The sequence below is a fragment of the Quercus robur genome, chromosome 8, assembly GCF_932294415.1.
Source record: "Quercus robur chromosome 8, dhQueRobu3.1, whole genome shotgun sequence".
Taxonomy (NCBI): domain Eukaryota; kingdom Viridiplantae; phylum Streptophyta; class Magnoliopsida; order Fagales; family Fagaceae; genus Quercus; species Quercus robur.
Window position 1 is genome coordinate 55,410,537 of NC_065541.1, and position 15,036 is coordinate 55,425,572.

The 15,036-nt window shown below is 34.2% G+C and overlaps 1 protein-coding gene across 5 annotated transcripts; it reads right to left on the bottom strand.

Moving 5' to 3' along the window:
- Window positions 1-8,045: 8,045 nt before the first annotated feature.
- On the bottom strand, window positions 8,046-15,036 carry LOC126697121 (3-phosphoshikimate 1-carboxyvinyltransferase 2-like). Of its 5 annotated transcripts, none has more exons than XM_050393970.1 (9): window positions 14,856-15,036; window positions 14,307-14,748; window positions 11,476-11,720; window positions 10,997-11,150; window positions 9,996-10,210; window positions 9,805-9,934; window positions 9,148-9,358; window positions 8,551-8,612; window positions 8,046-8,430 (listed from the first exon to the last, which is right to left on the bottom strand). In XM_050393970.1, the coding sequence occupies exons 2-9, from the start codon at window positions 14,664-14,666 to the stop codon at window positions 8,404-8,406; spliced, it is 1,404 nt and encodes a 467-aa protein (XP_050249927.1). In that variant the 5' UTR covers window positions 14,667-14,748; window positions 14,856-15,036; the 3' UTR covers window positions 8,046-8,403. The 5 variants fall into 5 exon arrangements, 4 of the variants coding, with proteins under 4 accessions (XP_050249927.1, XP_050249926.1, XP_050249925.1 ...); XM_050393969.1 differs by having other exon boundaries at window positions 8,046-8,443; window positions 9,805-9,922; window positions 14,856-15,034; XM_050393968.1 differs by having other exon boundaries at window positions 8,046-8,443; window positions 14,856-15,034.

Below are 15,036 nucleotides of genomic sequence, written 5' to 3' on the forward strand. Positions count from 1 at the left end.
TCTGTTGAAAAAAATGATGAATATAAATGGTCAGTTTTTAGTAGTTATCTTAAATAATAACTACTGAGTTTAGTGGGAGGTGAAAGAGAGGGAAATGGATAAATGAATTAGTAGGATAAAAGAGAGGGAAACTGAGAAGTTTTAATTATTATTATTTTTTTTCGGATAGGATATAGCAGACATTTGAATACTGGTGAGGTGAACAGCCTTTTTCTTTTTCTTTTTTCTTTTTTAACTTTTATACGTGATGCAGTGGGTTTTTGGTGGAATGTTTGTTATTATTAGCAAGAATTTCGGTTTTTTTTTTTTTTTTTTTTTTTTTTTTTTTTAATTTGGTAGTGTTTGACATTGAGCCTATTTCTAAAAAATGCTAAATTTTAGGGAATAAAAAGATGAACGTGAAGAAAAAAATCCCAAATTTTAGGAGTGCTCTATTTGTCTATTTTATCAAATTATCATTTAGTTTTGTCTCTACTTAAATCTAGGAAAATAGGGGTACTTTGGAACTAAAAAAATCCGGTCCAAACAAGTGCAGCCCCTTAAATAGTAATATAGATAAACTAACTTTGAGATTTTTATTATACATTTAACATAAAAAATTATGAAAAATTATATCTTTTTAATAAATACTATGCAAATAAACTATCGAAAACTATTGTATACATATACCAAACGTAGACCCAATGATGCTCCATTTGATGATTTAAAGAATAGCTTATTTTGCACTATCTTTAAGGGTCCCTTTGGTTGGAGGGGTAAAAAATTGGAGCAGGGCCGGCTCAATAGGTGATGCAACTGATGCAATTGCCTAAGGCCCCCAAATAAAAGAAGGCCCCACTTGTAAAAAAAAAATTTATATATATAATATATTTATTTATATATTTTAATTAAAAAAAAATTAAGCCCTTTCATTAGTCAATAAAATGCATTAAAAATGCCTCATTGTATCCTAAAATGCAAAAGATTAAAACGGAAAAAATAAAAATAGTCAAACTTCTGCTAACCAAATTAAATTTTAGGAGACAAATTTATTAATTCATTCTTGAAATATGCTAAAATCAAAATTAATAGCAGACAAATTCATTAATTGTCTTAAATTATACTAAAATAGAGATTATAAATTTCAAAAAAAAAAAAAAAAAAAACCTCTCATCTCTCTATCTCTCTGCCTCTCCATCTATATTCTTACGGTCTCACCTTTCTTTTCTTCATCTTCATCTTGAATCCTTGATTCTTGATCTTTTTCCATAAACTCAGTCGTCTGGCTTGAAATTTTTCTTTGTTGATTCCAGCATACCAGTCGGTAGTCACCAGAGGTATTCTTCTTCAGCTCTTCCCCTATTTCTTTTTGTCTTTCCAAAAACGAAGACTCAAAGTCTTCTATTTATTTAACTTAAATTATATATATTTTTAGTTTGTTTCACACTTCCATTGTAGTCTGCACAATTGTTTGATGGGATGGGACACATTTTTCACTTTTTTGCTTTGGTAGCTTTTCTGCCCTAAGCCCCTGTTTGGACCCTTCTCTGCCATGAATTGATAGGATGATAGGACACGTTTTGTCTTTAAAATTTAGCCATTGAATTGGACGATAGAACAGTGGAGTCTGACACAATGACACTTTATCTATTATTATAAATTATTATATCAATTAATAATTTGATGTATATCATAATAACTCATTTATATTATAGTGACATTAATTATTAAACCATTTATTAAATTAATTTTTATTTGTGCAGGTTTAAACTTTAAAGTGGTCACGACTTTAGAAATATTACAATAACCAGGTTCTATTATTCTATACTTTAAATTTTATTTTTAGTTAAATTATCATTTTTAATTATAAAATTGTGTTTTATTTATCTATAAATATTTTCTTATTATAAATGTTTACTAGAAAATATTTATCCAGATATGAAAAACTTCTAAAAAGAGAAAAATTGAAAAACAAATTGAATCTCAAAAAGGATTTATGGATAAATTTGTTACTACTGTTAAAAAAAACACAATAGAAAGTTTGGGTGAAAATATTACAAATGAACAAGAAACTTATCAAAAAGAACAAGGTCCTATTTAAAATTTTCGTTTAAGGCCCCAAAAGCTGTTGAGCCGGTCCTGAATGGGAGGATAGAAAATGGTGAGAGGATGAAAAATTAGGAGGATAGAAAAAATTTAATTTCCCCCCTTTTTTATTTCCTGGGAATGAAAAAGTAGAATGATAAAAAAAATGAGTTTATATAAACCTATTTTTGGGAAGAAACATCAAACTTGTAGGGTTTTCAAGATTTCTCATAAGTAGGAAGTGAAATAGTTGAAAACATAGGTTTATACAAACTCACTGAATTACTTGGTCTTTGAAGCTTTAAAAAAAAAAGTTTGTGCCAACACAACTTGCTTGGTAATTAGACAAAAGCTTGATCTTTTAAAGGACAATGTATTAATTTTGTCCATAACTTATGTGTTAAAGTCTAATTGTGTCTCTAAAATATCAATTGTGTTAATTTAATTTATGAAATCTTGAAAACATTTTAATATACTTTTACAACCACTTTCAAGTAACTACTAAAATCTCTCCAATCATGCATGTAAGGGCAGGATTTAATCCCTTAGCCCAAATTAAAGGATTTAGGCCCAAAGAGCCTAATACAATGAATTTGTAGATAATGAGTTCGAAAATTTTGCTCTAATGAGTCAAACAACAATTATAGTTGGCCCAGATGATAAGAAAGTAAAAATAAAATAGTTTAATTTAAAGAAAATCATCCTCGACTCAATTCGAGGAGACCTGTTTTTGTATATATCTCCATTGAATTTGGTTACAAGTCTAATTCTTATTCTTACAGTGTTTTTCTCTTACTTGTCTAAGCCCCTTGTCTCAGGGTCTTCTTTCTACTTTATACTATCTTCCCTCTTTCATCTCCACCCTTCACGTATAGATTAGATTGTTGGTATTGATCCTTATACCATCAGCACCTTCTTGGAGTATTTGAAAGTAGCTGTAAGGTTGAAAATTCATGTTCAAGTATCACTTCCTCATTAATGCGGCTAGAGAGTAAACTACAGAATATTCAATACAGTGGTAGCAGCTTTCTCTTAAATATTTCATAGCTTTCCTTTGTTCTGTGCTTTTATGATGTGTATCCTTATCAATAGAATCTCCTGAAACGTTACTTATGGATGGCAGACTGCACCTTCTTACCTCTGCTTTTCTCAGCTGAGGGAGCAATCTTCAAATAATAATTATAGTTGGCCCAGATGACAAGAAAGTAAAGATTAAATTGTTTAATTTAAAGAAAATCATTATCGGCTCAGTCCGAGGAGACCTATTCTTGTATATATCTCTTTTGAATTTGGTTACAAGTCTAATTCTTATTCTTAAAATGTTTTTCTCTTACTTCTCCAATCCCCTTGTGAGAGGGTCTTCTTTCTACTTTATACTATCTTCCCCCTTTTATCTCCACCTTCCACGTATAGATTATATTGCTGGTGTTGATCCTTATCCCATCAGCATCTTCTTGGAGTCTTTAGGAGTCTTTCATCTCCACCATTCACGTATAGATTAGATTGTTGGTATTGATCCTTATACCATCAGCACCTTATTGGAGTCTTTGAAAGTAGCTGTAAGGTTGAAAATTCATGTTCAAGTATCACTTCTTCATTAATGCGGCTAGAGAGTAAACTGCAGAACATTCAATACAGTGGTAGCAGCTTTCTCTTAAATATTTCATAGCTTTCCTTTGTTCTGTGCTTTTATGATGTGTATCCTTATCAATAGAATCTCCTGGAACGTTACTTATGGATGGCAGACTGCACCTTCTTACCTCTGCTTTTCTCAGCTGAGGGAGCAATCTTCAAACAATAATTATAGTTGGCCCAGATGACAAGAAAGTAAAGATTAAATTGTTTAATTTAAAGAAAATCATTCTCGGCTCAGTCCGAGGAGACCTATTCTTGTATATATTTCTTTTGAATTTGGTTACAAGTCTAATTCTTATTCTTACAATGTTTTTCTCTTACTTCTCCAATCCCCTTGTGAGAGGGTCTTCTTTCTACTTTATACTATCTTCCCCCTTTCATCTCCACCTTCCACGTATAGATTAGATTGCTGGTGTTGATCCTTATCTCATCAGCACCTTCTTGGAGTCTTTAGGAGTAGCTTTAAGGCTGAAAATTTCTGTTCAGGTATTACTTCCTCATTAATGCGGCTAGAGAGTTAGCTACAGAGCATTCAATGTGATGGTAGCAGTTTTTTCTTAGATATTTCATAACTTTCCTTTGTCATGTGTTTTCATGATGTGTATCCTTATCAATAGAATCTCCTGGAATGTTGCTTCTGGATGGCAGACTGCACCTTCTTACCTCTGTTTTTCTCAACCAAGGAAGCAATCCTCCTCGGACCACCTTCTTGGACCAGTATGACCAATCCTTTTTTTTGTATTCATTAGTGCCGACTTCCATAATAACATTTACCCGTCCTCGGACTACTAGATGTCCTCGAATTGGGTCTCCGGCTCAACATATACATAGATATATACTACTAGGCCTATCACCCCTACAATGCATATTTCGAACTATTTATATGTTGAATTGCCCGATTTTATAAAATAAAAAATTAATGAAAATCATTATGTTTAAAGAAAATTCAATGTTCTCATAAAAATAAATAAAATTAAATGTTGAATAATCGTTGAACACGTGTTAATATGAGCACGACACTTGTGTCATCTTTCTTGGTTTAAAAGAGAAAAAAGAAAAAGAGTAAGTGTACTCTTTGATTTGTATGAATAATTTTTCTTTTCCCATTGAGCTATAACCATATAGAAGAAATTGGATATTAGTATATTACAAAGCATCACAGCCTACCACCTACCATTTCCATTATTTGCTCTCACTATTTGGTTGGAATTCATAACATTCAGAGACTCGGAGGCAGAGACCATCTTTGCTTGTCCCACCACAGGGACAGGTAACATGATCAAGATTCAAGACTCATGATTAAATAGAGATGAGCCATTCCCATCATGATTCAACCCACTTCACTGGATTTTTTATTTATTAAATATTCCTGGTTTTAATTTGAGGTAAATGTCAAATTTAATAAGAATGATTATAGGTTAATTTTTCTTAGATGAGTGCAAAAAAATGCTAATAATAAAAAATAGTGTCATTGATATAAAAACTTTTACCTTTCCTTAAATTATTAAGGTGACATGTTATGATTGGTCATAATAAAAATGATGTGAGATCATAGAAACGTAATGTTATGCTACTCACAACTTGATATCTCACCAAATCTATATATATAATAATAGGTGAAACTGAGAGAAACTCAAATTACAGTTTCAATTTTACGCCATGTGTTCTAAATTATTTATTCTTAAAGAGTTTTATTTATTAATTTTAGAATCAAATGTGGGACCATATTATAAATATTCATCTAAGTGAGTTATTAAATACAAAAACCAAAGAGTTTAGAATAAATGAATTGTAAAAAGAAAAAAGAAAAAAGGTGCTTCACTATGAATTTTTTTTTTTTAAAATGGACAATTTACATTTTATACCTAATAAATATCTTTACAAATTTTTTTAAAGAGCTAACAAAATATAAAAATGACTATCAATAGTATTTAAATTATATATATAGGAATTATATTATGTATCTTATTATATATCTTTAAATGTATCCATACATATACATGAGATTACAAGCTAATTGTAAGATAAGTTATGAAAAAGTTTATGTTATGACATTATTCAATGAAAAAATGGATGAAAATTAGGCATGGGTCTTTAGGTATTGTACTTTAAATTTTCTAATTAAATTTTATTGTGTACTTGTTTTGACTAATGGCTGAATATAAAATATTATTATTAACTTTTTTTACTTTTTTTGATGGAATTATTATTTAACTTTTTTAAAGGAAAGAATTTGACCAAAACCCAGTTTAACTCGAAGCACATGCCAAATAATAATAAAACAACTCCCCTCTGTATTTCCAAAAAAATAATTTGGATTTGATGTTATTGTACTGTTCAATTATCACTTTGATGTGAAAGAGAAAACTTAAAAAGGTTAAAGGTTAAAAGATTAAAAAATAAATTTAAACCAGTTATTGACATTAAAAGTGATTTTTTTTTTCAACCCTTGAAAGTATAATTGCATAGTTCAATAACGGCTATTGCACCGAAACTCAATCCACTATTCATATTTTAATATGCAGAATAGAACATTGATTTTTTTTTTTTTAATGGGTTAATTGTAGTCCCCCTTTAATTATTGGCTTCACTTCAATTCTTTCCCTAAACATTAAAATCAACCAATGTTCCCTCTAAACTTTTGGAAATAGGCAAACCACCCTATCATTACAAAATTCCACTAAATTCATTTTAACACACAGTAATTTGCAAATTTCCAATACATAAGAGGCGACATTGCTTGGTTTTAAACTTTAAGGGGGGATTAGAGTAGACTCATAGTTAAGGGGGATCCAACGGTAAGTCCGTGTTATGATTAATGTTTTAGAGAGGAGATAGAGGAAGTTGTGGGACTCCTGCAAAAATGCCAGACTCTGTTGGCAGTTTTGAGAGCAAGCTCAAAGAAAGAGAGAGGGGGGGGGGGGGGGGGGTAGATGAAGGTCGAGAGTGTGGATGTTAGTGTTTCCAAGGATGTCAAAATTTCGAGCAATGGCCAGCACTAGGGAAAATGATATTGGATGCCTGTTCTACGGAACAAGCCTAGGTTATGAACCTCTTTTAGGAGGTGAGTTAGTTTTGGGATTAGCTACTTTGAAGGAGCTAGGCCTCCAAGAAAAGAGAAGGATAATTTAGAGAGAATTGAGAATGAAGAGTAGAACTTTATTATTATTTTGCTTAATGAGATTACAAGAGGCTCAACCTGAAGTAGAGCTACTCTGAAGCTATTATTTCCATATTGGTGTCTATGAAAGTGTTGTGGAAGTCAAGACCAATAACAAAAATGTTGTGGAAGTCAAGTAAAGATTAGATCATTGTTTGTTTCGATGATCAGCATGGGTGATATGTTAATAAAGTATAATTTATTACATATAAGTTTTGAAGAGTGACAAAAGCCTTGTTAGCTCAACTAGCACCTATGAGTGTTTCCAACGAAGACGTTTATGATTCAAATTCATCCACCCCCAACTATTGAATTTTCAAAGAAAAGTTTTGAAGAATGATTATTATGTCAAGACTTTCCCACCATTTTCTTGGAGACAGGGTGGGAAAGGGAGGTGATCAGTGTGAGAAAAGCCTGCACTAGAAATCTGAAGACATTGTTTCTATGTTGTCGGTCCAAGAAATGCTTGCAGTAAAGGTTGTTATGGATGTTTTATCAATAAAGCATCAATTTGTGAAATAGGGAGAAGTGCAAGAACTAACTTGTACAGTAGTTGGTGATGAGAACAAGTCCCTTATTCGGATTGTTAATGAGAATTACTTACTTTGGCCAAATGGGGTTGCTTTCTTTGTATCAAGTATAGGTATGGATTTGTGGTTGAGAGGTTGGTGCTTGGCTGATTCAGATTGGATATGTCATCACCTGTAGGAAGCTACGTGAAACATGAACATTGTAGAAAAATAATTATTGAAATTGGGGAAGAAGGCTCTGTTAGTGGTCAAGAGTCATGGGAACACTTCATTTTTTAATTGTTCTTCCCTATTTTCCCCCCCAAAGAAAAATTATTTCTCCCCTATTGCAACTGACTATGCTTGTTATTAATTTGGAAACAGAGCAGTGGATCCCCACTACGCATATGATTTCAAGTGAAAATGTAGCAGGTTGCACTGGGTTTTCAAGTGAAATTAATGATGTTTTCTTGACAGTGCAGCCCAACAAAAAAAAAAAGGTTGCCATCGAAAGAGAAACAGCTCATAGTAGGGGGCGAATCTAGTGAGGCTGATGCCTTATTTGAAGTAAGCCATAGGTTCTGGCATTGATGCTGAAATATATGGCCCCTGTTTGATCCCTTGCCTTGATTATAAGGAATAAAAGAAAAATGCATAAGAGAATAAGAAGAATCATGTAAAGCTTTGGCGCGTATGTGCGCACACACAGAAGAGAGACTGCATTAAGTAGAAATTGAATTACAATCTTACAAATAACAAGCTCAACTTACATTTATATATCACAAAAGTTTTAAGGCAACATAGAAAAATAGGGTAGGCTAGCTACCTGTCGCTTTGGTTGTAGTAAAAGGGCTGTTCAATGCTTTATAAACCTCTGGAGGACTTCAAAGTATTCTGGGAATGATTTTCGGGTGCAACCAGGGTCGTTGATGATGACAGGAACATCTCCACAGGCAGCAAGTGAGAATGCCATGGCCATTCTGTGATCATCATATGTGTCAATAGTTGTTACATTGAGATTCTCCGGTGGAGTGATCACACAATAATCTGGTCCTTCTTCAACTGTTGCTCCCAACTGAAATATGAAGCCCATATGTTTAGTGCAAATGATACTAGAAAAATAAAAGAATGGGAAAACAAAGCAGAGGGATTTCAAATGTAAAGAAAGCCAAATGAACTTACCTTCCTGAGTTCTGTGCAAATGGCAATCATTCGTTCTGTCTCCTTCACTCTCCAACTTGCCACTATAAAAATAGGAAAAACCAAGAGACTAAGGGTGTGTTATCAGCCATAAATCCAAAATGTGCATGATATGATTTCTTATGATGCAGTAGCTTACTTAGATGATTATGTGTTTGTTCACAACTTCTACCTACTACAAGCAAAAAGTCCACTGTTCTCTAGAGTCTAGACTTGCCTTTTTTATACTTTTTTTTTTTAATTTAATTTTTTTATGTGAAGTTTCCCATTAATGAATAGGTCAATTTGTTAGAATTAAAGGTGAGGGCCCACCATATGGTGGCTATATGTGCCTGCATCAAGTTTATGTTCACAGCCATTTTCTACAATAGAAGAGCCTAAATTATACACCTATTTTCCAAAATGGAAAAGAAATGGAACCCCAAATGCTGAACACAAGTTCATTGTTAATGTTCCCTATGAAGTCATGAAGTACAAGGAGACTGGCAAATCCAAGGTTCAATGCATTTACCTTCACCACCACTTAACAAAGGCTAAAATACTCTTAATTTTTTCTCCACCACGAAAAGGCCCACATACCATCTCTTATAGCAGTCGGTCCATCAGCAAAAAGAGCAACTACAGCAAGAGTCATCGCAACATCTGGCATTTTGTTCATGTTGACATCAATAGCTCGCAAGTGTTTTCTTTTGGAAGAATCTTGAGGTGGTCCAGTTACTGTGACACTAGTCTCTGTCCAGGTAACTTTAGCACCCATCTTCTCAAGAACTTCCGCGAATTTTACATCTCCCTTGAAAAACAAAAAAATATGGTAAAATGTTAGTTGATTTGGTCAATGCATGTGAAATATAAACAGACATGTAGCACAGAGTAGTCAAACTAATCAAGGTTGTGGTATTAAATCTGGGAGACATTATGAATCAGTAAGAGCTTCACAAGCAACATTGCATTTCTTCACTTAAGTGATATTACTAAATCAGGCTTTTGCCAATTGTCTAGGATTCCCCACTCCTGGCCCTTAATGGCCATGGGAGTCAGAGCCATGTCTCAATCACAGAGTGGTTGATCATCTGAAAAGATCAACTAAACACAATGGCATTTACTAGATCAACTACCCAATAATAAACATACTCATCAAACAGCACATTTTAGCTAACTCCAGGATTTGGCTCAAAAATGTTCAGCAGATTCACATGAGCCCAAATTAAGCACTAAATATTGGCATCCGTGATTTACCTGCAAACTGCTTGTCCCACAGCCTTCAACAGTAACTGTCCCACCGGTGACTGCTGCACCAGCTAAGAAGTAACTAGCACTTGAAGCATCACCTTCAACATAAGCATTTCCAGGAGACCTAAAATATTTACTACTCTCAATTCTATAACCTGATTTCACAAAGTGTTGGAACTATATATTATAGAACCTACTTGTACTTTTGACCTCCATGGATCAAGAACCGATCCAAGCTATCATTGTGTTCTACAGAGATCCCAAACCGTTCCACCAGCTTCAAAGTCATCTCAACATAAGGAGCGGAAATCAACCTGTCGATGATTTCAATTTCAACATCTCCAAGAGCCAGAGGAGCAGCCATGATCAAAGCAGTCAAGAATACACTACTAGTTGATCCAGAGAGCTTCACCTGCAAACAAAGACACAAAGCATGAAGGATCATGTTGGTTAATCTTTGCACACAACACCAAAACAAAGTAATCTGTTAGACATGCTGACAAAAAACTTAATGAAAGTGGAAGGAAGGATGAAATGAGCGACATTTTAATTTTTTCAGGAATGAAAATAGAACATGTACTACATTTCAAAGATGAAAAGAATACTTTTGCCCAATTTTTTTCATCCCAAATGTTTTCCACAGCAATTGCAAATTGTAAATCATTACATTGATGGAATGTAACTGAAACAAACATATTTGACACTTGAGAATTGAAATCCATAATCCATACACTTAAAATTCCCTTAAATCCTGGAAGATTCTTTTTAAATTGCTAAATATGAACATTAGACGGCCAAGAGCTTAAAATCAAACAAATGAATCATCGACTTCAAGGGAGGAAAGACTTCACTCAGAAAGCTCTCCAAGAAGGATTTTGCCCCAACTCACTTGCCAGGTTACAAACCCAATTATCCATTCCTCTATACAAAAGGTAAAATCACTAGTTGAAATCTCAGTGTAGTTATGCTTATGCAGACCTAATCTTTCTGAACTCAGAATCGCATCACATTAAATTTAAACCTTGCTTCTCAAGGTTATATATCTTTTCAAACGCAAAGATACAATGCAGAAAAAGGACATGGTGTTGTCTTCTCAGATATCTTACAAAGAGAGGGAAAAAAGGGAATGGGAAACTCAACTCCTTATCAAACCACATTATACAGAACACTTGTGCAAAGAGATAATGCAGAACCTCACCTTACCCCCAGGAAGACCCCCCTTTCCAACTACACGCACAGGAGGACATTTTGTGCCAAGAAAACAGTCAGCATCTGCACCAAGCTGCTTAAGACCATCAACTAAATCCCCAATTGGTCTCTCTCTCATTCGGGGCACCCCATCAAGTATGTAGCTGAAATATATTGAATGGTATAAAAGGGTCAGTCAGTGTAGGAAGTATAACAGTAATCGAGACAAAAGACCATTTCTTACACACACACTCGGTGGGTCTTGAACCCATGACCTCACCCTCCATCCCAATATTATGGTAGAAGGAAGTGCCAATCGAACATATCTTGGACTTGGACTCAATCTGAATATCAAGGCTAAAGAGGAACAAAAAACAGTGTAGTATAAAGGTAAGAGTCCTATCTTGTAAAATCACAGCTTCCTTCTAGTGGGGCAGGAATTTCATAATTCCGGAATAATTTTGTTTCAAAAGGCAAATTCAGACAGACCTTGAATGTCCACCAGCAGTGGTAACTGCAGCTGTCAATGGCCGCATTACAGTTCCAGCATTTCCAAGGAAAAGTTGAATTTCATCCCTTGATTGTTTACCCACTGGAAAGAGACCACCACAGCCTTCCACAATTGCTCTTTTTATTGCCTTGTCATCTTCCACATGTAGTCCTAGGGTTTTCAATGCACCAAGCATGTAATGAATATCTTCACTATCCAACAAGTTGTCTACAACAGTTGTTCCCTGAACAATGAATAAAAACAAAAATTAATGTATGCCAAATGACTGCACTGTGCACTTGATTTTGATTTATGAATAAAACTTAAACAAGTTCATAATTTACAATCAATTTCTCTATCTAATGCATTTCTTTTTCACCAAAACAGACAGAAGTAAATGATCTAAACAAAGACTACTTCAGAGTTCAAAGGACATTTCATGCCACGTTCCTCTATCCTGGGAAAACAAAGAAGGATACAAAACAATTTTTTTAAGGAAAAGGAATGAGGTGAGGCACATTAAGCCGCTGTTTGGAATAGAATTGAAAATGGACTGCTTGAAAAAGATGTTCCTAGAACATAGAAGAATTTAGAAAGCTGTACTTGAAAAATCCAGTTATAAACCACCCCCCAAAACACACTGTCCCTTATTGTCCCATAAGTATGCTTCCTTTCCCACTAACTGCTCTTAGCCAACGTTCATGGCAAGCCCCTCATCAATGGCCCTCAACCATATTCATCATACCACAGAGGGTTCAAAACAACCTAAGAGACCTTCAATACATATTCAATCCATGGAGAATCATAAAAAAAAATCTTGAGGGATCATACTTTGATTCATAATCACTATCAAAATTTTTGGGACAATAATTTATATCTTCTCTTTTTGATAGGCATAAACAATTCACATATCCATATGAAACTGAAACCATGAGCTTACCCACCATCTATTGTTCACACGGGAAGCATATGTCATTTGTCCAAAGGATATGATATAAACTTAAAACTAAGCACATCAAATTTCTTGAGTTCTAAAACGACAAGGTGAACTCACCATTGAAGATGGAAAATAACTACATTAAGAACATGAATCAGAGTTTAATTTTTTTTCAAAATTTAAAGTAGAAATCATAATTCAGAAAGAGAGACACACCAATACACATCTATATCAAACTCATCAAAGCCAATCTCCTATATTTCTTTCTTTTTAATGACTCTTCTTAGCAAGCAAACAGATACTCAATTTAATTTTAATAATGAACACACATCACAGGCTACAACTACAATAATTTGGTTAGCAAAGCTAAAATGACCTGCACTCCTCTGGAACCATCAATTCCAAAAATTTAGCTAAATACCCTCTTTCCCCATTTCTCATAAACTAAGCTCAGCCTAAATATTAAGAATTAAAATAAAATTATAAAAATTTAAATTATTAAAAAAAAAAAAAAAAAAAAAAAACTCCAGAACTTTCTCTTCTTTCCCTCACTCCTTTCCATATCCAAACAGAGAATTATTTAGGGCCTGTTTGGGTAAGGATTTTTCATCACTCAATTTCCGTCACTCAATTTCCATCACTCATCACTCATCACTCATTTTTTCACACTCATTTGGCAACATCACTTTTATTTTCATCACTCAATTTTTTCACACTATTCATGGGTCCCACACCTGTCAGCCAGTACAGTTTTTTTTTTTTTTTTTTTAGTACCCAACTCACCGAAGCTAATATATATATATATATATTTATATAAAAAAAAAAATAAAAAAAAAAAAAAAAAAAAAAACCGAACAGCCAACCTAGGAAAAAAAAAAAAAAAAAACCAAACAGCCAACCCAGGAAAAGAAAAAAAAAAAGAACAACGGCGACCCAAAAAAAAAAAAAAAGTCAAAAGGTGGCCAAAAGTTGCGGCTGTGGGTCCCTCATGTGTGTTTATTTACGGAAATGCCATTGAGTTATGAGTTATGGAAACTGAAAACAGTCTTTTGTTGTTTTCAGTTTCCATAACTCATAACTCAAAAATCAGAGAATTGAGTGATGGAAACAAAGTTATGGAAACAGAGTTATCGTTTGGCCAAACAACCTTTTTACTATGGGTTCCACCATTTTTGAATTATGAGTTATGGAAACAGAGAATTGAGTTATCAAAAAACTCAATCCAAACAGCCTCTTAATTTCTAGCACAGCCCAGATACAAAGTAAACAACATATGCTATTCCCCCTCTCAACAACTCCATAAAAGTGTATAACCCAAGTACCAAAAATCATCTTCTTCTTAATTTTTTGGTAACAAAGGCCAGCATTAAAAACTAAAGAGTTTGATTACAAGACACGCTGTGTGTGTTATATTACATTCCCAAAAAGTCTAAATATTAACAGTAGGGCTACATCAGAGGGGGGAATCAGAAACGACAAAATCTTGGGACCCCCTTCTTGCAAGTGCATCAGCACATTTGCTTGCTTCTCTGTAACAGTGCTTAATTATCTTCCTGCCCGTAAAACTGCATTCTCCTTAGGTCCCTCAATTTAAAAATGTTTGGTCTAGTCCTTAAAATTTTCAAAATGTAACAATTTAGTCCCTCCATCTATTTTTCCGTTAAGTGACTACCAGAATGCTAAGACCAAAATCAAAACAACCCCGTATTTTAGGGACAAAAAATGCAAGTAAGAAATGGACGGAAAATAAACAAAGGTACTAAATTGTTTCAAAATTGAATTGACCCCATATTTGAGGGACCAGTCATGCAATTTACCCTACGGAAAACAGAAAAAATAGATTATAATTTCCTGCATTTTCCTGCACGTTCTCAACAACCAAACATTGAATACCTCAGATAGAGCAGCCAGAAGCAGAATCCGATTTGACAGTGACTTGGACCCCGGCAACGTGATAGTGCCGGAGATATCTTTGATGGGTTGCAACACGATCTCCGGTACCGTTGATGGCTTCCCAGCTGTGGCAACTGAAGCACAAACTCTAAATGTACCAACTTTACCACCACCCACCATGCACACATGCTTGTGCTTCAAAGTCAAAGACTTTGATGAGCCCAAAAACTGTGACCCAAAAGAGAGTGAACTCAGAGATTTGGGTTTGTGGGCAACACTACAGATTTGGGTCGTTGATGATGACAGGAACATCTCCACAGGCAGCAAGTGAGAATGCCATGGCCATTCTGTGATCATCATATGTGTCAGTAGTTGTTACGTTGAGATTCTCCGGTGGAGTGGTCACACAATAATCTGGTCCTTCTTCAACTGTTGCTCCCAGCTGAAATATGAAGCCCATATGTTTAGTGCAAATGATACTAGAAAAATAAAAGAATGGGAAAACAAAGCAGAGGGGTTTCAAATGTAAAGAAAGCCAAATGAACTTACCTTCCTGAGTTCTGTGCAAATGGCAATCATCCGTTGTCTCCTTCACTCTCCAACTTGCCACTATAAAAATAGGAAAACCAAGAGACTAAGGGTGTGTTACCAACCAGAAATCCAAAATGGGCATGATATGGTTTCTAATGATGCAGTAGCTTACATAGATGATCATGTGTTTGGGATCAAC

What these genes read in the sequence shown, in the direction of transcription:
- LOC126697121 (XM_050393968.1), bottom strand. Translation starts at nt 14,666, where the DNA reads ATGATGATCACAGAATGGCCATGGCATTCTCACTTGCTGCCTGTGGAG. An exon ending in ACTGCTGGTGGACATTCAAG is followed by an intron (nt 11,151 to 11,475) that starts GTCTGTCTGAAT and finishes AATATATTTCAG; the next exon opens with CTACATACTTGATGGGGTGC. An exon ending in GTGGGACAAGCAGTTTGCAG is followed by an intron (nt 9,359 to 9,804) that starts GTAAATCACGGA and finishes TTGTTTTTCAAG; the next exon opens with GGAGATGTAAAATTCGCGGA.